General features: G+C 38.5%; 2 protein-coding genes across 10 annotated transcripts in view; both read right to left on the bottom strand.

Moving 5' to 3' along the window:
- Positions 1-4: 4 nt before the first annotated feature.
- Positions 5-8,534, bottom strand: si:dkey-260g12.1 (uncharacterized). Of its 3 annotated transcripts, none has more exons than XM_016670508.1 (11): positions 6,816-8,534; positions 6,574-6,640; positions 6,385-6,433; positions 5,974-6,084; positions 5,768-5,902; positions 4,035-4,098; positions 3,876-3,916; positions 2,066-2,182; positions 1,822-1,844; positions 710-809; positions 5-573 (listed from the first exon to the last, which is right to left on the bottom strand). In XM_016670508.1, the coding sequence occupies exons 2-11, from the start codon at positions 6,637-6,639 to the stop codon at positions 302-304; spliced, it is 978 nt and encodes a 325-aa protein (XP_016525994.1). In that variant the 5' UTR covers position 6,640; positions 6,816-8,534; the 3' UTR covers positions 5-301. The 3 variants fall into 3 exon arrangements, with proteins under 3 accessions (XP_016525994.1, XP_007550186.1, XP_007550185.1); XM_007550124.2 differs by having other exon boundaries at positions 6,821-8,534; XM_007550123.2 differs by lacking the exons at positions 6,385-6,433; positions 6,574-6,640; positions 6,816-8,534 and having other exon boundaries at positions 5,974-6,363.
- A 352-nt stretch (positions 8,535-8,886) lies between these two features.
- LOC103136735 (intermediate filament family orphan 1) overlaps positions 8,887-18,897 on the bottom strand; it is an 18,155-nt gene continuing 8,144 nt past the window's right edge. Inside the window, exons 3-9 of one of the 7 annotated variants that reach the window (XM_016670504.1) lie at positions 17,940-18,047; positions 16,022-16,162; positions 15,755-15,939; positions 15,526-15,652; positions 14,548-14,640; positions 14,071-14,201; positions 8,887-13,156 (exon numbers count right to left, since the gene is read on the bottom strand). In XM_016670504.1, coding sequence (XP_016525990.1) covers positions 13,063-13,156; positions 14,071-14,201; positions 14,548-14,640; positions 15,526-15,652; positions 15,755-15,939; positions 16,022-16,162; positions 17,940-18,047 — 879 coding nt within the window. In that variant the 3' untranslated portion in view covers positions 8,887-13,062. The remainder of the gene's footprint in view (positions 13,157-14,070; positions 14,202-14,547; positions 14,641-15,525; positions 15,653-15,754; positions 15,940-16,021; positions 16,163-17,939; positions 18,048-18,897) is intronic. The other 6 variants (XM_016670505.1, XM_016670506.1, XM_007550119.2 and 3 more) reach the window with 6 other exon arrangements.

The following is an 18,897-nucleotide window of genomic DNA, read 5'->3' as shown; positions in this document are numbered from 1 at the left end:
TGTCTCAAGTCAAATCCAGTATTACGTCCAATAGAGTATGTATAATATTTACAAGAGTTTTTAAATTATAAATTACAAAAATATATCAATTCCCGCTTTCATCCAAGTTAGGCGTGATGTTGGTTTCCTTAACCAGCAGGAAACAATAAATAAATTACAACTGTGATCCTTCTACAGTTTGCCAGAAGAAGATGGATCGTTTCCTCCTCCCACCTGTATTCGTGTTTTCCAGGTTTACATTTCCTCTCTTTAAAAGAGTCCAGCATGTCCTCCAGAACAAATCTTGGATCATTCTGACGCGTCACAGCGCCTCCTCCTTCGACACGTGGAAGTCCTTCCCCTGCTCCTGGGAGGGGAAGAAAACGTCCTCCGTCTCGCCGCCGCCCTCCTCTTTGGAGAGGTGGATACCCGGAGAAGGCGTGGGATGAAACACAGGACAGTCTCTCTCATCTTCTTCTTCGTGGCTCGCCCTCTCCGCTCTCTTTCCGTTCAGCTCCGTCGGTCCCACCGGACCGGTGAAGTGGCTGAGCAAGCTGAAGATGACCGTTCCTGGATTGTGGACCTGGACTGGACCTACAAAGAAGAGAAAACACATAAGAGATCTGTGTAATCATTTGTTTGAGCTGGATCTCAAACATTTCATAATTTCTTTATGACTTCATGCGAGTCGAGAACTTCATCTGAAAGGGCTCATATCACTCAGCAGTACCAAGGCTGGCATCTGAAAGAGGGGACGTCTGCTGCTTCACAGAGTCTCCGGGGAACTGATGAGTCGACTCCTTCGCCTTGCGACTGCCACTTTGCCCTTCCTAAAAAAGAACCGTGTCATCAATTTGTATAGAACAGCAAGAAATATCATGCAAAAATCTGCTTGGTTTTGCTAAAAAAAATGTAAAATTCCCCTCCTTCACCGTTCTGGGGTTTTATGCATCAGAACATGATGAAAATATTGATCCAGGTCCTAAAATTATTTAAAATTAAGTATTTAACACATAATTATAAAAAAAGACATGATTACGCCAGAGTAGGAAGTAAACAAAAGAAAAGTTTAAAGCACTATGACCCTGGAGAATCAGCTTTTGTTGTCCATTAATTTTGGAGTGGGTACACGGCCATTTCCAAATAATTTAAAATGAAAAAGGCACAAAAGACACATCCTCATCGACTGAAGACAGTGAGAGAATACTCTAATGCAAGTGAAATGTTGACTTCCTTTTTTATTTTTTTTGTAAAACCACGCTAGTGTGCAAAGTTCAATGACCCTGAAAAACCTCAAACTCAGCCTCTTTTAGCACGTCAAATGTTCGACTTCATGTGAACGTTTTGACATAATGACAAAAAAACAGGACAAGTGACTTGTTTGGAAGAATTGTTAGCAGTAGTTCAGAACGTCTGGAGACTAAAAATGCCATGTTGGATGAAAACAGACAGCATTTCAGCTGAAATGGCCCCTCCACCTTAAAGCCACAGCAGCTGGGCAACTCGCAGTCATAAGATTTGACCACAAAACCATTTGATAGTAAACTGTGGGGCCATCTGCTCAACACAGTGCTGAGTCATGCTGCTGCTGCTACAGACGGCTCTACAAGGTACTAAGCCATAGGGGTGTACTTATTTTTTAATTGTTTCATGTTAATTTATGTTTAAAAGTGGTGTCAGTGTTGGATCTTTTCTGGTGTCTTGTGCAGCTCAGGTTATAATTGTAGAACCTTGTTAGGATCAGATCATCTCGACCATATGATGCTTTAAAACAGAAGAAATGAAGGACGGGGTTTTTACCATGACTGTACGTAAAGGTAGCAGAAACCTCGGCTTACATACCTCATTACACAGCTTCGCAATAACTGAAAAACAGAATGATGAGTAACATAAAATTAGTTTCAAAACTTCAGTGATGACTCTACACGTTCATCATTCATGTAGCAGAAACCTCACGACAGATCCTCGGTCACACTCATATCCGCAGCGTTCAGTTTAAACGCGTTTATTATTCTTCTGAGTTGATTCAATTACAAAGTTCAGCCGAGGCCACAGAAACTGCCCTGAATGTAAATGAACAGCTTACTTTGTCGGAAACATGTTTCATCCCGGGGCTGATAGATGCAGAACATGATCATAAGGGCCATGCATCCTATGAAGACCACCGGGCCCAGAATGGCCGCCAGCTCAGCGCTTGTGTATCCTGTGACAGAGGATTAAAAATGGTGAAAACTAAAAGCAACACAAAAAAATCTCAAAAAGCTATAAAACTTGAAACCTTCAGAAAGACATAGATGTAAATAAGTGGAACACAGAATAAGTATAACTATTTATATTACTGAATAATAAGCTTTCTGTTTTTTATTTTTAGTTCTTGACTTCACCGCTCTCTGACAAAACAGAAAATAAAACCCTGGATAGTAGCCAGACATTTAAATCTGATTTAAAAATGCTGCAATTTTCATATTTTATCTTTAATTTTCTGCATTACCTGCTATTTGACTTCTTTACGTTATTTGACCTCTTTCCCATTATCAGGATTTTTTGCGTTGACTATTATTTTGTGTAGGTAAGAAAGTCGGTTTTATTCATGAAGCACTTTTCACATCTCATAGAACCACAAACAATAGAAACAAACATTAAAAACAAATGATAGAAACATAAAACAATAAAAACAGAATACATTGAAGATCATACAGCATGAAACAGAGCCAGTCTGAATGAATGAGTCTAATTCAAAGAACCAACAGAATCAAAACGGTTCAAAGTATTTCTCATTCTGGGAGCCTAAAAGATTTATTCCCTCTGGTCTTAAAACGTGCTTCGGATCTATTAAAAGCCTTCGACTGGAAAATCTCTGACTACAAGAAGGTAGATAATATTTTTCCTAAAAAAATAGAGACATAAAAACGTTTTGTGCATTGATTCAAAGCCTTGCATCAGTATTATGAGGACAGTCTGATTACAGCTAATAAAAAAGGTTGTTGCAATATTCAGTCGGCTCTGTGTTCATCTGATCAGCCAACAAGAGGAAAGCTGACCCGATGACACAGTTTAAACGACAGCCCTCTGATCTGCATAATGAAACCTAAAAGAAAGCTCAGAAATAACCAATGTGGGGTAACACACACAGACCAGAGTGGTGGAGCAGTGCAAACACAAGCTGATGGTATTTGTCAAGCACTTTAGCGCCACCTGTAGAGATAAAGTTGGTGTGTCGTAACCTAACCAAGAACAAAACTTTGTTCCCTTCAGACAGATACGTTGGTATTTAATATGTTTTTTTGTGGTGTTATTTTTATCCAAGGGATGAGTTGCAACCAAAAATGATCAACAATAAACAAAATATATGAAAAGCATTACTGTCACTTTGGGTGTAAATGTAAGGTTTTCCTCTTGACAATTATAATTTTTTAGATAATTAAGCTGCAGTGGACAGTTTTCACTCATGCTTATTCTTAAAAAAAAAAAAAAAAACTTTCTGACTGTGTAAAAGAGTGGTGGCAGCATTATGCTGTGGGCCTGCATTCTTTCAACAAGACGGAGAAGCTGCTCAGAGTAGATGGGAAGACAGATGCAACCACAAGAAAAAATCTGACAGAAGCTGCAAAACCCACAAGACTGAGGCAAAAGCTGAACTTCCAGGAGAACAAAAATAAAAAATACATTGAAAGCTGCATTGAAATGCTAAATTTTTCCAAATCCAGCTGAGAATCAGCTGTAAATCTTTATATTAAAAAAAAATCACAAATGTTCTCCAATCAGACTAAACTTGCAGCAGCATATTCAAAAAGACTTATAACTGAATATCTATTTGTATTTTTGGTCCAAACTACAAAACCTGTTGGCATAATGAGCAGCTGTTAAAGTTTTCCCTCAGACTCCGACACACTCACCTGGTCTGGGATTAGTGGGGGCCGTAGCAGGAGGACCGCACCTGAGAGCGATGAAAAGGAAAACGTGAATATTTCACCATCCAGCTGGATTTCCAAAACCATTCCCGGTTCTCTATTACTCAGTATTTTAGCAGTAATCCAGTAAAAACCACGACTCACCTGGAGGAGCTGCATGGTTTATCCAGAGGTGAGGTAGGCTGTCTGGGTTTGCCCACAGTCACAGCTGCAGATGAGAAACAGAAACATTGCACCTTTGTTTCAGCTTTCACCAGAATAAAAGCATTCAAAGTATCGCTTTTTGTTTTCACTCGTTCTTGAAATAAAATAAAATGTCCCTTTTATAAGAGGCACAGCGAGAGACTCCACTTTCCCTGCTGTTTTGTCACATTTAATCATATTATTCTCTTATTTTCTCTCATTGTGTCTGTCAATAACAACATGTAAAAAATAAGTCCCTCAGACTCAAACCTACACACGTTTTTTTTAAATCTTTAATAACAATATCTCAGCCACTTGGGGGCAGTGAACACAACAATAAGGTTTGTGACAGGTGGATGAGTCAGCAGCAGCTGCCCACACAAGCTCCTATTGTCTGAGGTGAGGAAACCAACCCAGTCTTCACCATTCAGCATAAAAATATTGTGTAAAGTTCAAATCAATCTTAAAAATTCCCCATGAAGGTCAAATTAAGTAAGAGGCAAATCTGGCAGTTTCATCACGTTTGCTTTTTGTTCTTAGAAAATTTGAAGCGATTCAAAAATACTATAATGACGCAACATCTGACTTAATGTTAAGTATTTAAATTAGTTTAAGCCTTACAACATCATCAAACCATGAAGACTTTATTATTATTTTATTATATCCATGTTTTATGCATGTATAGTTGTTTGATATTGATCTAAAGGGGATAAATCTTTTCATCCAGCTGCTGAGTTTCTTTTTTTACCTTCACTTAGTATCATCTAGTTTGTAGAAACAGAGATTAGTTCTCACTAATCAAGCTAGCTCGAGTAAATTTAAACTATTTTTTAAAGATAAATTTGATTATCTTTAAAAAAAATAAAAACAATAAAGAACGCACTAGATTATGATACATTTAATTAAAACATGACAGAGAAGCAGAGCAGAAATGTCTGAATATCATAACTGAAGCTGAAAACTATGCTAATCAATAAATATAAACCTAGATGGTAATTTAGTCTGTCTCCATAATAAACTAATCTGTATATAATATTGATAAGATCCATAAATAAATAACATGCAGCTCTAGAGGCCTGAATGTGGGTTTGAATCTTTATAAAGATCTCACATCCTGGGAAACAAAGTTTTTCACTTAACAGGAAATGTTTTCATGACTTAAAAATAAGAATGCTTTAAAGTTTTAACATTTCACAGTGCAGTCCTACAGCTTCTTTTATTTTCCCCCAAACAATGTGTCTTCTCAGATCCTACACTGCAACTAATCCAACTATTAATTTAAAATATGTGGTGGAAGAAGCCGTTTTCCCTCATTCGTCACTGCTTTGACTCTCCAGAAGGAGCTCCCTTCAGTTTTCTTCACAGAGCTGGTTGCTACAGGTAGGATACTGACTGCTCATAAAATCTCCTTATCTGAATCGTTCCTGTGAGGCTGAAGTGGTTTTAATGTGGTAGAAAGGTTAGATCAGACTAGCTTGACTGTCTGGTCGGGATTTCTTTCCATTTCTCTAAACCGAGGTTGTGCAGAAACTCCTGATAACTATCAGAACCCGGCCGAGTAAGGACGTCGTGTTTCATTTCACGACTCTGGGCAGGATTGTGTTGTGCTTTTATGTATTTGATTTAATTTTAATTAAAATACGTACCTTCTAATGGTCTAATCTAAATTAAAACAGGGTTTTGTCAGGTTTTACCTGGTGGGGGGTTGTCTTTTTCACACTGGTTGCAGTTCCCTTTGGGTTCCCTCCCTGTGCATTTGAAACCAGGCTCACACTCGCATTTCAAGGGGGTCGTGCTTGTGCAGTTCTGAGCTTCTTTCAGATGATAGCCTAAAGGAGCCAAAAACCAGACATGAGAGCCGAGTCTCAGCTGATGACCTCACAGATGCAGATTTGTTTACTTGGTAGGCAGTCTCTGAAGCATGGATGGCATGAATTCTCCTGGTTGGGCCTTTCGGTGTAAGATCCATAAGGACAAGGTTTGCACTTGGTACAAGTGTCCAGAAATTCACCTGACAGAAGAAGAAGAAACAAGTAAGAACAACAGGAAGGAGGCGAGAGCCATGGGTGTCTGCAGACCCGTAGTGCATATAAATCAAGGATGTGGTCATAGAGTGGGGATGGCAGGGCGCAGTATGCGCCTTTTTTTTTTTTCATGAAGAGAGTAGAAAATCAAGAGAGTACAAACAGAATGACGGATATTTCACAAACATTATTAATGCATGATCACAAAGTGAGTTTAAAAATTTGTAAAGATGACATTTTTTTTTTTTTTTTTTTTTAAATCACTACACATAAAAATGCCATTTTACCTGCAGGGCATTCAATACACTTCCTGCCATCCGCATTCCTCTTCAGCCTCTGATAATTAAATACAAATGAGAAGAATATCTTCATGCAGCTCGTTTCAATACATTTGACCTATTTTTTAAGTACGAAACATGGTTCTTTCAGTCATGAGTAAAGGTGAACAGGATGAGGAAATGTTGGGGTTTTTTTACCATGGGAGAGTTGAGCACCAACTGTGCAGATAACAGCACAGCCATGAAGTATTGCACAGTCCCCATTCTGTAGGCAAGAAATTAGACGATATGCAATTAGACGATACGCAGGTGACTCTAATGTACCGAAAAAAAAAATGTTTTGCTCTGTATGTGTTGCTCATTCATGTTACTTTTAAAAACGCACAATGACATTTATATTTCTTATATTTCCTGATAATAAACAATAAAAATGATTAGACCTTACCTTCGGCGAAGTCCTCCCTGTATTCTGCTTCTATTGTTTTGTCGAACTTCCTGTTGGTGAGTCTGCCTCGGCTTCTCTTACTCTCCGTCTTCTCACACACTCTAACCATAATCTGTCTCATTATTTCCTTACCTGGTTTAGTCTTCCTGCCTTCCTGTCTCCTCCTCCCCTCACTGCTGCTGCGTTGTTTATACTTTCAGTACTCTCACACCAAGCAACTATCTAAGTTTTTATGCATGAAGTGTCATCACTTTCCGTTTAAACCGACTAAAAGCTTGTCTGCACAACAACATGAAGAAGAGCAGATCTTCTTCACGATACCCAGATGGGTTTCACGTCTGATTTGGTTGTTGTTTTCTAAGAAGACATTTTCTTTTTGTTGAGTTCTTTATTAAAACAAACAAACAAACAAAAAAGCAACCAAAATGTCCAACTCCCAGAATTTCAATGAGAAAACGTGATGATGATGGGCGTGAAGAGAGGCAGACGTGTTCAGATAGTTCCCTGAACTCACCAAGAAGTGACATTGAACAAATTAGTTATTATAGTGACAGCAGTACATCTTTTTTTCGAATCATCTATCTCTCTTACTGAAAGTACAGTGAAGTACTTGGTGGAGATAAAAGCTCCTTCAGTCGTGCAAAAAAATAAAAAAAATATGTCACCTTGAATAAACCTGGTCTGCTCGCACCCTGATGTCATTACAGGTCTAACAATACGCTTATTATTTTCAGACTCTTCGTGTTCAGTTCCAGTGAGAAGCACATGAACTCATCTGAAATGTTATAATTTAATCTGAAACAGGCGACATCAGATGTCAGGAAAATGATTAAACTGCTCAAAAACAGCCCAAAACCCCACAGTGACTCAAACCTAGCATGAGCTGGAGGCTGCTGGAAAACCTGCGTCCGTGCCCACATCAAAGCCATAACAGTGCGCTTACCAGGAAATTAAGTCCCGGCTCCACACCCGTCGTCAGGCTCGAAATAAACCTGCAACACGCCCTCTAAAGAAAGGTTTTATAAGATTGAGAGGAGAGGCAAAAATATCGCTGTACAAACTGCAAAGCATGGTGGTGGTTGCGTCATGCTGCGGGGCATTATAACGTACATAAAACAACGTCTGTTTCTCCACAAGAACTTCTCATACTTTAAAGCACGTTGGTGGCAGCATTGTACTGCGGGGTTGTTTTCTGCCAGCTGGATTTCCAAACACACATCTAAGCTGTTTGGGGAATAATCTGACTCTCCACAAAACCAGTTTAAATAAACTCTACCAGTTTAAACACAGAGCTAAAACCGTGGCAACTAGAAGCATGTGGTTGAGATACATCTGACCAAGAGACATAAAACCAAACAATGGAGGAATCTGTGCATTTCTGCACAACTTTGATACTGGAAACTCAAAACTTTGCACCCAGAAAGTAAAATGATTCAAACCAGCCATTTGAAAGAAAAAAAAAAGAAAAACCCAGCATGTCCCCCGTGCTGGTAATGAAGGTGTATGTAAATTTCTGAATGAAACTGAACCGATCTCATCCTTTTCGTGCATGTAAAAAAGAGAAACGTCAGGAAATGTCATAGATCCAAACCTCTATGACAGAGGTTTGTGACAGACCCACTGATAACTCAGTTCAAATCTGAGCACACACAGTAAAGTCATTAACAGTTCACACACCTCGCATTAAAACTCATTCATTTTCTCTAAGAAAAGATTTCATATTTCAAAAGATAATCTATAGGAAATATCATTTTTCAAAGAAAAAAAAAACATTTAAAAGAAAAAAAATGTCAATCAGTGGAAAATTTGACTATTTTTTTAGAATTTCTGACCAGCTTTTTCTGTGTTTCCACCAGTATTATGATGATTTATCTTTGACGAGCTGCTAGAAATCCTTTCACAGATACTCAAGGCGACTCTGAAACGTTTAATATTTCCACCAGTGAGGAAAAAAACATGTTGAAAGTATAAGATAACTTTCAACCTAAACTTGCCAAGATAATAATTATATGAACTGTAGAAGTTTCAGTACAAACAGAATTAAATGCAAGAGGAAAGACAAATTGTTGATCATCAGTTGCATCTTTTATTCATTCAGTCTCTCTTTACATACATTACATACTTTAGCTCTGCAGTAAAGCTTCTAAGCCAAAACAACAATAATTCATTTTGACGCAGTCACACACTTAAATTTCTCCAAAAAGTCCACAGGATTAGTTTCCAAATGTTATGCGACACAAATTTGTATTAGACTCTTGAGGTAAGTTTTTTTTTCCTGTAAAATTTAATCGAAACAGATTTTCATTCAAATTTCAAGTTGATGTTCATTTCAGGCGTGTGATGCGCTTCTTCGAGCTCATCTATATATTCAAAGCTATCTTTTCATTATTATTGTTTCAAAGCCATTGTACAGTCATTTTGCAAAAGCATTAGTTTTTCACTGGTTCATTTTCCTGAACTTGAGTTGTTTTTAAATTGACTTTACTTGGCCAACAGGTAGACTCATAAAGGAAGTTTAGTAATGGAAAATAACTCTCATTTGATTCTGAATTTCACAGGTGACAACAGACAAAAGACAGTCTAATCTAAAATGTCACCCGTTGGTAATTCTGTTTCATTTTCTACAACACTGTGCATCTGCGCCAGTAAAAGTCGTTTTAAAAACACCCACTGAAAAGACTCAAAAACAGACACACGGCACATGCATACAGTAGAGACTCACTCGGTTTCTGAAAGTAAAAGGAAATGGCTTTCTGGGCCTCACACGGCACATCATTTCACATCTTTCTCCTGGATTCAAACGGCATAAAAAAAAACAAAAAAAAAACACTCGAAGCAGCTGACCCAAACAGCCCCACATGCAAACGCTGAAAGCTGCCGTCTCTCGTCATCGAAACAAAGTACCGGAGTGAGAATCCCGACATTTCACCTGGTTTAATGAAAGAAACCAGAAGGAGTTTATGATAGTACTGTACAGCAGTGATGTGGGGTTTTCTTCCCCTGACAGTGATGATAGCCAGCGATGCTTTCCTGTATCATTTGGTGTTCAAATGTGCCAAAAAAAACATAAATGAAACATGAGGTATGTGTTATAAGTTCACCTGAAATATGTAAAGGAAGTGGAAACAAGTCTATTTCCAGTGTCGTCTATTTTACAAGAAGCAGCGCTGATTGCTTCATAAGATTTTTATAGTTTTGCTCCTTTCTATGTGCAAACGCTTCTAGGCTCAAAAATAGGTTTATGTACATCAAGCACCTTTGTGACATAGCTTCCACAGATATAACCAGTTATGTTTTTCTCAGCTATTTCCTAATGAGTCATAATCTTAAATAAACTTTTATTTTGGCACTCGGTGAGTAATGTACATGAATTTATGACCATTTTGGTTCCTCTGCTGTCTTTACGACGTTCTGCTCCACCATGCAGCTTTGCTTAAGCAACCTGCTCACTCTAAGCTATAAGAGGCTGCAATAACACTCATTATCAAACAGCTCAAAGTGTCTGGGATCCTTAGCGTACAGTTTTGAGCTCCAACTCCAGGCAAGCGTCAGGAGTAATGTTGCTGTAACGTATGCAGACTTCATGGCTAAACTGAAAGTTTTTCATTTTTTCTCTCTCAGCGATTAAAGTGGCACGATATTTGTGTTTAGTACTTCTGTTCACCCCCATAAAAGTTGGATAAAGGCTTGACTGGGGATGCTTGCTGTTGATTTCCACTTGTTTTGCTGCTGAAGCTGCTTATTATGTTGGAGTTTTCCTTCCAGAGATTAACTTAAAGCACTGCTATGGATTACGTAGATGGGGCTCTGAATAGATATTATTTGCTGTCAGTGGATTAGCTGCGGTTTTCTAAACAACCTAAGTCTGGAGAAATAGAGGTCAGTTTTCCATGGCGAGTCAAGCAAACTGTTTGACTTTAAGTCAGGTTTTGTAGAGCGCTTTTGAGTGTTTAATATCTTACCTGTAGTGGTTAATTGAGCTACTTGTGTTACATTAAACAGTGATTAGTTTTCACCAATGAGTTCAGCTAACGAGTAGTTAGAAAAAGGTCAGAACAACTTCAACCTTAAGCTGACAGTTTCAATTGTTTAAAGCGAAATTCTGTGGTGATGCAATTAGCCGTCAGTATCTTACATGCAGCTTTCTGGGCCGTCAAATTCTGTAAATAATACAAAAAGATGGTGGATATTTGTCCACCGTTGTGGAAAGCTAGCAGTGAATCATCGCATTAAGGATCAAATTTGAGTTTTGTTGCCTTAAAAAGACTCCAAGTTTAAAAATGGAGGTGGATTATTTAGAGTGGGGCTCTGAGGAGACACTGTGAGTAGTCAGTAGCCTGCAGGTGAGTCAAGCTAACAGCTAATCAGAGCAGAACCAAGTCCAAGGAGGAGCTGTTTCATGTTTGTTTACTCTCCTGCTCACCAAACTTTTTAAGTTTGCATCCTTAAGAGAAATTCATGATGTAATACTTATTGCATTCATGTTTTTTTTTTTCTTGTTAATCTCTTATTTGCAATGAATAAATCTACATTACTCGAGTTTGGAGAAACGAAGATGAGCCCTGATCGCAGAGCTCACAGCCAGGCACAAAGCAGATTTCTGCCACATTAAAACAACTCTGAATGTAAAGGGACTGCTGGACTTGTTTGGGACAGGATTTTGAGCAATAAATATCTGGTTTATAATTAATAAGTTTCAATTATCTCAGTTTGAAGAAGTAAAGATAGTTTCACACCAAACAGTCAAGCTAACAGATGGTTTCAAAGTAGATTCCTGCCACCTTAACCAATCCAAACCTCAAAGGAACCAGTTAGATTGCTTAGAGAGGGTTATCTTAGCAACCGTTTTTAAGCCAACATTGGGAAAACTCTGAATGACCTCTGACCTCAGAGAAGCAAAGATTAGTTCTGACTGAAGAGTAAAGCTAACTGCTAATTTTAAAGCAGGGCCAGGTTGAAAGCAGGATTTTGAAACATTAGCAAAGCGTCAGCGTGACTTTCTGGTCAGAATTTCTTTCAGTTTTTCTAAACTGAAAGCTTTTATTTGCTAATAACACTTTAAAAAAAGCATTTCTGCAGGTCAAAAATGCTTTTTGACCTGCAGATACATAATGTTTACATGGAACAAAGCAATCCTTTGCTTCTGCTTACTTTGACATACTCTGTAGTCCATAAACTGGCTCTTAAAGGAAATCCTCTTGAGAATTTCATCATCCAGTGTTTATTGCATCCATGATTCTTTTAAAACAACGTGGGACGTGTTCAGTGATCATGTCGCTGCCCTGCTGCTGTACCACTCGGTAGTAACGCTTGCTCTGAAAGCAGAGTGTGATGCCGACTCCAACGTTATTAACATGCAACTAAGAGCGACGTTGCCAGTTAATTCTTTGCAGCTGTCTTGCTGAAAGGAGCCACTTTTAGCCGGGGCGGTGGGTCGGAAGATGACATGATTCACAGCCTATAAATAATGAGTGGACAAATACGTCCAAATATATCTATGACTTTTTTCAGAGTGACTGCACACTAAACTGTCCAGATGGACGAGATATGTACTGAATATGTACTACATGTACTTTTGTATGATGTTCAGCACAGACTCAAACTCTGTTTTGGTACTTTTATACGTTTATCTATTTCTTTGATTTGACAAAATTACCTTGTGAGATTCAATTCATCAGGATGTCTGGAAGGCACATAAATTGTGCATCAGGGGATCTAATTAGATTTCAAACACAAACATTGATTAGAAACTACCTGACGGTGAAAAACAACTCGTTATCTTTCCCTTATCCCCAGCTGAACATTTATGGGCAAAAAGACTGTAACTACATGAGGAGTTAACATTACAGACTTTATAGAAACTTGAGGATAAGACTTGTAAATATTGCTCATATATCGTCACTGTTGAAGTGTGTGATTATTTGAAGATTTAAATAAGTTAGTTTATAGTTTTTGTTACCTCCCTGCATCACGATAATTAACAGCAGCTTGTTTTTCTAACAATCAGTTCGGGATCTTAACTTTCTTAAAGTCTGAAATCAATCAGTCTGAATTTTAGGTTTCCCTCAGACTGATCTGTATGGGCAACACATCGCCAATTAATTACAGAATATCTCCAATGAATTTCCTCAAATGTAAACACGGTGTCGCCGTAGTTTCGCGTGTATGCGGTGTGGTACTGTCGCTGTTTGTAGCAGAGGTCACATGAACGCAGCGTCCTTCAACGGCCGAGTGACGAAGTGTCAAGATCTCCCATTGCTCGACGAAGAGGGCGGGGAGGATGAAGACCTGTCGGTGTCTCTCTGGTCGCTCTCCTCTGACGGCACGACGGGATTACTGCATGCAGAAAACACGGAAAGAGAAACAAGCTGCAGAAAGTAAGAGAGATTCTTGAGCTAATAGGTTTCGTAAAATGAAAAGAAAATGTTCAGCTTGATAAGAGACACTGACACAGAAATTGTAAAGTTGGTTTAGGAAAATAAATCACAAAGTTTATTTATTTCAGTCCTATACGTTTCATATTACATGACAAATATAGGATGTGTTACAGGGTATTAGTTCAGTTTTTATTCATGACTACGATTAATCGCCAATGATAATAATGATAATCAGTTTATCATATAATTAGAATATTAGACCAAAGTGATCCTTTCGGCTGCATTTCGTTAACTAGAGGTAAGACAATCATGATTCCCAACTTGATCTAATACATGACAATGAGGCGTTAGATACTTTAAAGGCCTTTTAGAGTCCAGATCTGCACCTGTCTGATCTTTGAAAACTGCATTTCTTCAAAAAATATTTCTAAACAGACGATTAACAGACTCAGACTCTCAGAGTTTTGACTTCTTTTGTCTACCTGCACCACAGTTTTACTTTAAAACCTTAATAGCCAACATAAACATCCTAAAATGATGCAAATGTGTATAAAAATTAGTGTTGTCAATCAATTAAAAAATTTAAGCAGATTAACCATGCTCTAGAGATGTGATTAATCACGAGTTTCAAAATCATGCATGTAACCATGCTTATAAATATGAACATATGCATATAAAAATGTCTTGCTTTCCAGGTTTTCAAATTTACGAAGGTTTCAAACTATAAATTGGTTTATACATTTATAAAGTCAGGATTGACAAACATTATAACGGCTTAAAGCTTAACAAATGTCGTAAATAGGGAACCTGAAAAGTTCTAAAAATATAAAAATGCTAGTGTGACGTGAGAGCGATGTGAGTGTGTGTTTGTACCTGTCTCCACTCTGAGTGATGAGCCTCCTGCAGGTCTCCATCTGAACATCCAGGCCTCTCTTCATCGAGCACATCTCCATGTACTCATGCAGGTGTCGGTTCATGTCGCTCTTGGCCGTGGCCAGTTCCAGCTGGAAACACATCCCAAAGACTCAAATCCATAAAATCAAAGAGAGGGATGTTTAATCCGACTTTACAAAGTGGTTCACGTGTAAAAGATTAGAAAATACAGGATTCAAACCCCAGCGTTATTAGTCAAATTAAAAATCGGAAAAAAACGTTTCGTCGGTCTCCGTTTTAAGATTTTACACCGCAACTTCCAAATGTGCATGCAACACATCCATAAACATATGGAAAGCTGTGTTAGATCACTGTTCAGATGAGGTGAGAATGAAAGTAAACGAAAGGAAAAGAAATGAAAGAACAAAGGTAACACACATGGGCAGGAATCTTATTTAAGTTTAAAAAATGTCTGACCTCAATCTGGTCAATTGTCTCTTGGTATTCCTTCTCGCGGGACTTGAACAGACACTCTGTGTCATTAATCACCTTTTCCAGACAGTCCTCCTCCCACAGACAAACACAGAGACCGACAGTTTGAGAACAGGAAAATAAATATGTAGAGATGATAAAATGTAGTAAGCATAAAATGAGCCTGTTGTTGAATAATCCGACACAGGAGAGACAACAGTCCAACCATAGCTCCCATGGTTGTTTTATGCTCAGATTTCACTGACTAGCGCAGCTGTTCGTTTCAAACAGACTATTCAATAATGAAGCAGCTGCTGAATGAAATCAAACACCTACATGCATTTTTTTGTTTTTTTGGGGAACAAACGAACAGGAAAGGTTGTAAACATCTCGGTACTGAAACTGTCCTGGTGTTAGAAGAGACATCAAACGACATCAGGAGCTTAAAAAACATGAAAAACTTCAACATGCGAAGCTTTTTTAAGTCCTGATGTCACAGAGACAGTCTGGCAAGAGCAGAAAAGCACTGATGATTTTCATAATACTAAACAAAAACAAATTAATCTCCTCAGGGTTAGTTCAGCTTAAAACTGTTTATTTAATGAAACTGCATAAAAAAGTAAAACTGTTTGAATATTATAATGTGGAGAAATTTATACCGAACTGTGCAGATAGATTTTAAGCGCGCCAGACACAAACTGACCCCTGTATCATTTGTTCTATGTTATTTTCCTAAACAGACTTTCTTGTCATATTTGAAAACAATCTTGATTTGTACAGATATGAAAACTTTCTGAAGGCCCATCAAAGTTTTTATTTGCACTTTGGCAGCTTTTCAGTCTTTTTCAGCCCTGCCTTCATCACTGAAGAGTGTTGTTATTGTGATTGTGCTTTGAAATTGGACATTTTTCACCAAGACATCATATATTCGGGCTGTCGCTGCAGGATTGTTTTCTAAACGTAACTCGCATTGGTACAGCTTACCTCTCCTGGGGGATGGGTCGGATCTGGAGGCAGAGTGCATCCTGGGAAATCCTCCCAAAGAAGCAGAGTCTCCTCAGTCTCCTCCCAGGCCAGACTGTCGCAGTCGTCCTCAAACTCACATTCACGTCTGTGACGACAACACAAACACACACGTGCATTTAGTGGTTAATAAAACCAGACTGGACTATTATCAGATAATTGTCTTTGTGGTTAAAAGCAGACCACTAACAGCTGAGTCAGCATCCTCTGCATCTCCTCGTTGATCTGATTGGCTGAAGACCCAAAGTGCTCCTCTTCTTTAACCATGCCCACTTCGCCTTCAGAGCTGCTGACAGGTTCGTCACATTCGCTCCCGTTAAAGGACAGGGGCGTCGGCTTGCGCCGGATACTCAGAGATGATTGGTTGTTTGGAACCTGCAGTGACATTAACAAGATTATGTTCAGGAGATCAAACTCAGTCGACGTTTGCTAAGTGAAAGCAAACAGGCCCGAGTACCTGGTACATTTGGATCACGTCTTCACAGTTCCTCTGCTGCGCGACGTCACACAGCCGAGCAGTGATGTCGATTCGTCTGCAGATGTCCATGTCCACTTTCATGGCTTTCTCCTGGATTTTGGTGTCCAACTCAGACAAATTCTGCAGAGGACAGAATCAGGTTCCAAAATCAAGGGGGGGAGAAAAAAAGACACAGCAGGAGAGCCAACTAAAACATCTTCCACTGGATTATTGCTGAAGTGTTAGCACAGCACCTTGAAAATGTATTCAAACACAGCTGATTTTTAAATTTTTTTTCCACACATTTTGTCACTTTATAACTAAAAACTTCAATATATATTTTGGACTCTTCAGTGATAAAACAACAAGAAGTGCATAACTGTGAAGTGGAAGTTAAATCACACATGGTTTCCAACAATTTCTAGAAATCTGGTCTGAAAAGTGTGGCGTGCATTTATATTTAAATTAAATTAAATTACTCCAATTATGGCTGGATAATATGGCTGAAAAACATGTCCGAATATCAGGGTTTCATATCAGTTGATATTTATTGATCACTTTATATTTTTTGATTAGTTTTTTTTGTTTGTTTGTTTAAAATTTCTGAAAAACTGCCCAACTGCTGCTTCACCAGAAAATGTTGTTTCACTCATTTCCTCCTTTCACTCCTCAACTTTGTACTTTTATTTTCGAGTAGTTATGAGGCGCGACAGCAAAACTTTAATCTGCTGCTGCGCGTGTTACTCAACAGGTTGTTGCTAGGTAACCACGTTGTCACTAGGTAACCACATTACCCAACAAGTTGTTGCTAGGTAACCAAAGAGTGAGTGAGTCAGTTGATGCCTCTAACCCTGCTTGAGTGGTTGTGAGAGGCTGAGTGACTATAAAGTCTTCCTCTGCCTCTGTGCAGTTCTGAATCGGAGTTCAGAGAAATTATTGAACAATCTACCAGACGTATTGATACTGATCACGTATCTTTCACGATATACAGCTCTGAAAAACATGAAGAGCCCACTGCACTGAACCCCATTGAAAACCTCCTGGTTATTCTATCAAATATAGATTTCTGAGCTCTTCCTGATTTCGAACATTAATATTGTTTCTTTGATTTATTTGAGGTCTGAAATCACTGCATCTTTTTCCTTACTTTGATCATTCCTCATTTGCTGCAAATAAATACTAAATTTTTTATTTGAATTTCAGAGACATGTCAGTTGCTCATATGATAAAACAACAATGTTCATTTTACTCAAACATTCACTTATATAGAGTAAAATCAGAGAAAGTGATCATGTTAAGTGGTCTCTTAATTTGTTTTTCCAGATCTCTATTTTGTTACTGTTTATCTGTCCAGCCCTAACTCCAGTTCTACTTTATAAAATCCATTGCATCTTCTATAGTTAGTATATAATTATATTAATTTAACATCAGTGTCAAAGCAGCTCTTTTCTGAAGGCCTCAGATGGTTTGCTAGAAAACATTAGGGAACAAACAGGATCACGAAGAATAAGAAATCCAAAGAAAGTCCAGGTTTAATTCAGAATCGGTGGCGAGATTTAAACATTGTTGTTCACAGAGTGACACTGGTTGTATTTTCAACCAGTTTTTAAAACAATCTTTTCATGTATTCCACCTTTTTGTTGATCTACCACATGAAATGCATCCACGTTTGTGCTGCAAACACACAAACAATGAAAGAGGTAAAAATACGTTTACAAGGCTAAAAACTTGGAACGATTAGCGATCATTCACAAAGTTTATTTCATCGTTAAGAATCTTACCGGAGACCACTAAAGATAATGAATAATAAATTTGCACATTTTCTTTAGGAGAAGCCGCAGTCTGTCAAATGAGAAAGCGTTGATTGGCGCTACAAGGAAAGTGATGGTCATGTTGTGACTGCGTTCACTCCGCTCACATTGCTCATGAGGCCTTTGAAGAGAACCAGCTCCGCCTTCAGCTGCTGCACCCTGAGAGCCAGCTCGTCCTGACAGCCTTCACTCTCCTGCAGGTCCTGCTCACAGAACAGTAACCAGAAAACAAGAGTCATGAAAACACCCGCAGAGACGTCCGGCTGTAAAACACGACACTTAAAAGCAGTTTCTCTTCTTCTGCAGAGCGTTCAGTGACACTCCAGATGCAGATTGGGTTTTGGGGAAGTCTAGACGAGTTTTTCCTCTAACTTGTTTAGGTGCGCAGCGACGATGGTCAGGCTCTTATCTTTCTGGAGTTGTGTTTTTTTGCCGTTTGTGGTCGATCTGGCTATGTAAAGCTGCCATCTAAACGGGGTCAAGGTAAAGATTCCTGGCAGTGCTGCATGTAGGTATAAAAAAGCCTGCACACACAGGAAACCAAAGACATAATGTGCGTAGATCGAAGCACAACTGCAGGAAGTACAAATAAGGCAGTCTAACACACGGAGAGGTAAGTATCTAATTTAGTAGAGGGACTTCCTCTGTGAAAATGCCTTCTTTTGAAAAAGATGTTAACTGATTAGAAAATGAATAATTAGCAGAGATCAGTGGCTGCAGCATGCATCAGTAAGTACTAGGGAAATTATGAGTGGCTGAGAAAGGGGTGACGGTTCTTGCTCATCACGTTCATCCTGCAGCTGTGTACAACCATTCCAACCAATAAATCAATTGAAATTAATTATATTACAGCAAAACAGAAAACTGGCATTTCAAAGTGAAGATTGGTGCCAACACGACTTTTACCAGGATTTGAGATTATTTATATACTGGTTAAAAAAAATAAAGGGAACATTTCACTTTAATTTTGTGTGTGGCTCCAAATCCAGGCCTCCATTGGTTAATAAATTTGATTTCCATTGATGATTTTTGTGTGATTTTGTTGTCAGCACATTCAACTTTGTA

Source organism: Poecilia formosa, unplaced genomic scaffold (genome assembly GCF_000485575.1).
Source record: "Poecilia formosa unplaced genomic scaffold, Poecilia_formosa-5.1.2 Scaffold34, whole genome shotgun sequence".
In the NCBI taxonomy this organism is placed as follows: domain Eukaryota; kingdom Metazoa; phylum Chordata; class Actinopteri; order Cyprinodontiformes; family Poeciliidae; genus Poecilia; species Poecilia formosa.
The sequence above is the reverse complement of the archived record's forward strand: the minus strand, read 5'-3'. Positions and strand labels throughout refer to the sequence as shown.

Bases quoted from the DNA above. Each gene is read 5' to 3' on its own strand.
- si:dkey-260g12.1 (XM_007550123.2), bottom strand. From the start codon at position 6,229: ATGAAAAAAAAAAAAGGCGCATACTGCGCCCTGCCATCCCCACTCTAT. The intron at 3,917-4,034 runs GTGAGTCGTGGT...CATCGCTCTCAG, and splicing joins AAACCATGCAGCTCCTCCAG to GTGCGGTCCTCCTGCTACGG. The intron at 810-1,821 runs GTATGTAAGCCG...GTTCTTTTTTAG, and splicing joins TTGCGAAGCTGTGTAATGAG to GAAGGGCAAAGTGGCAGTCG.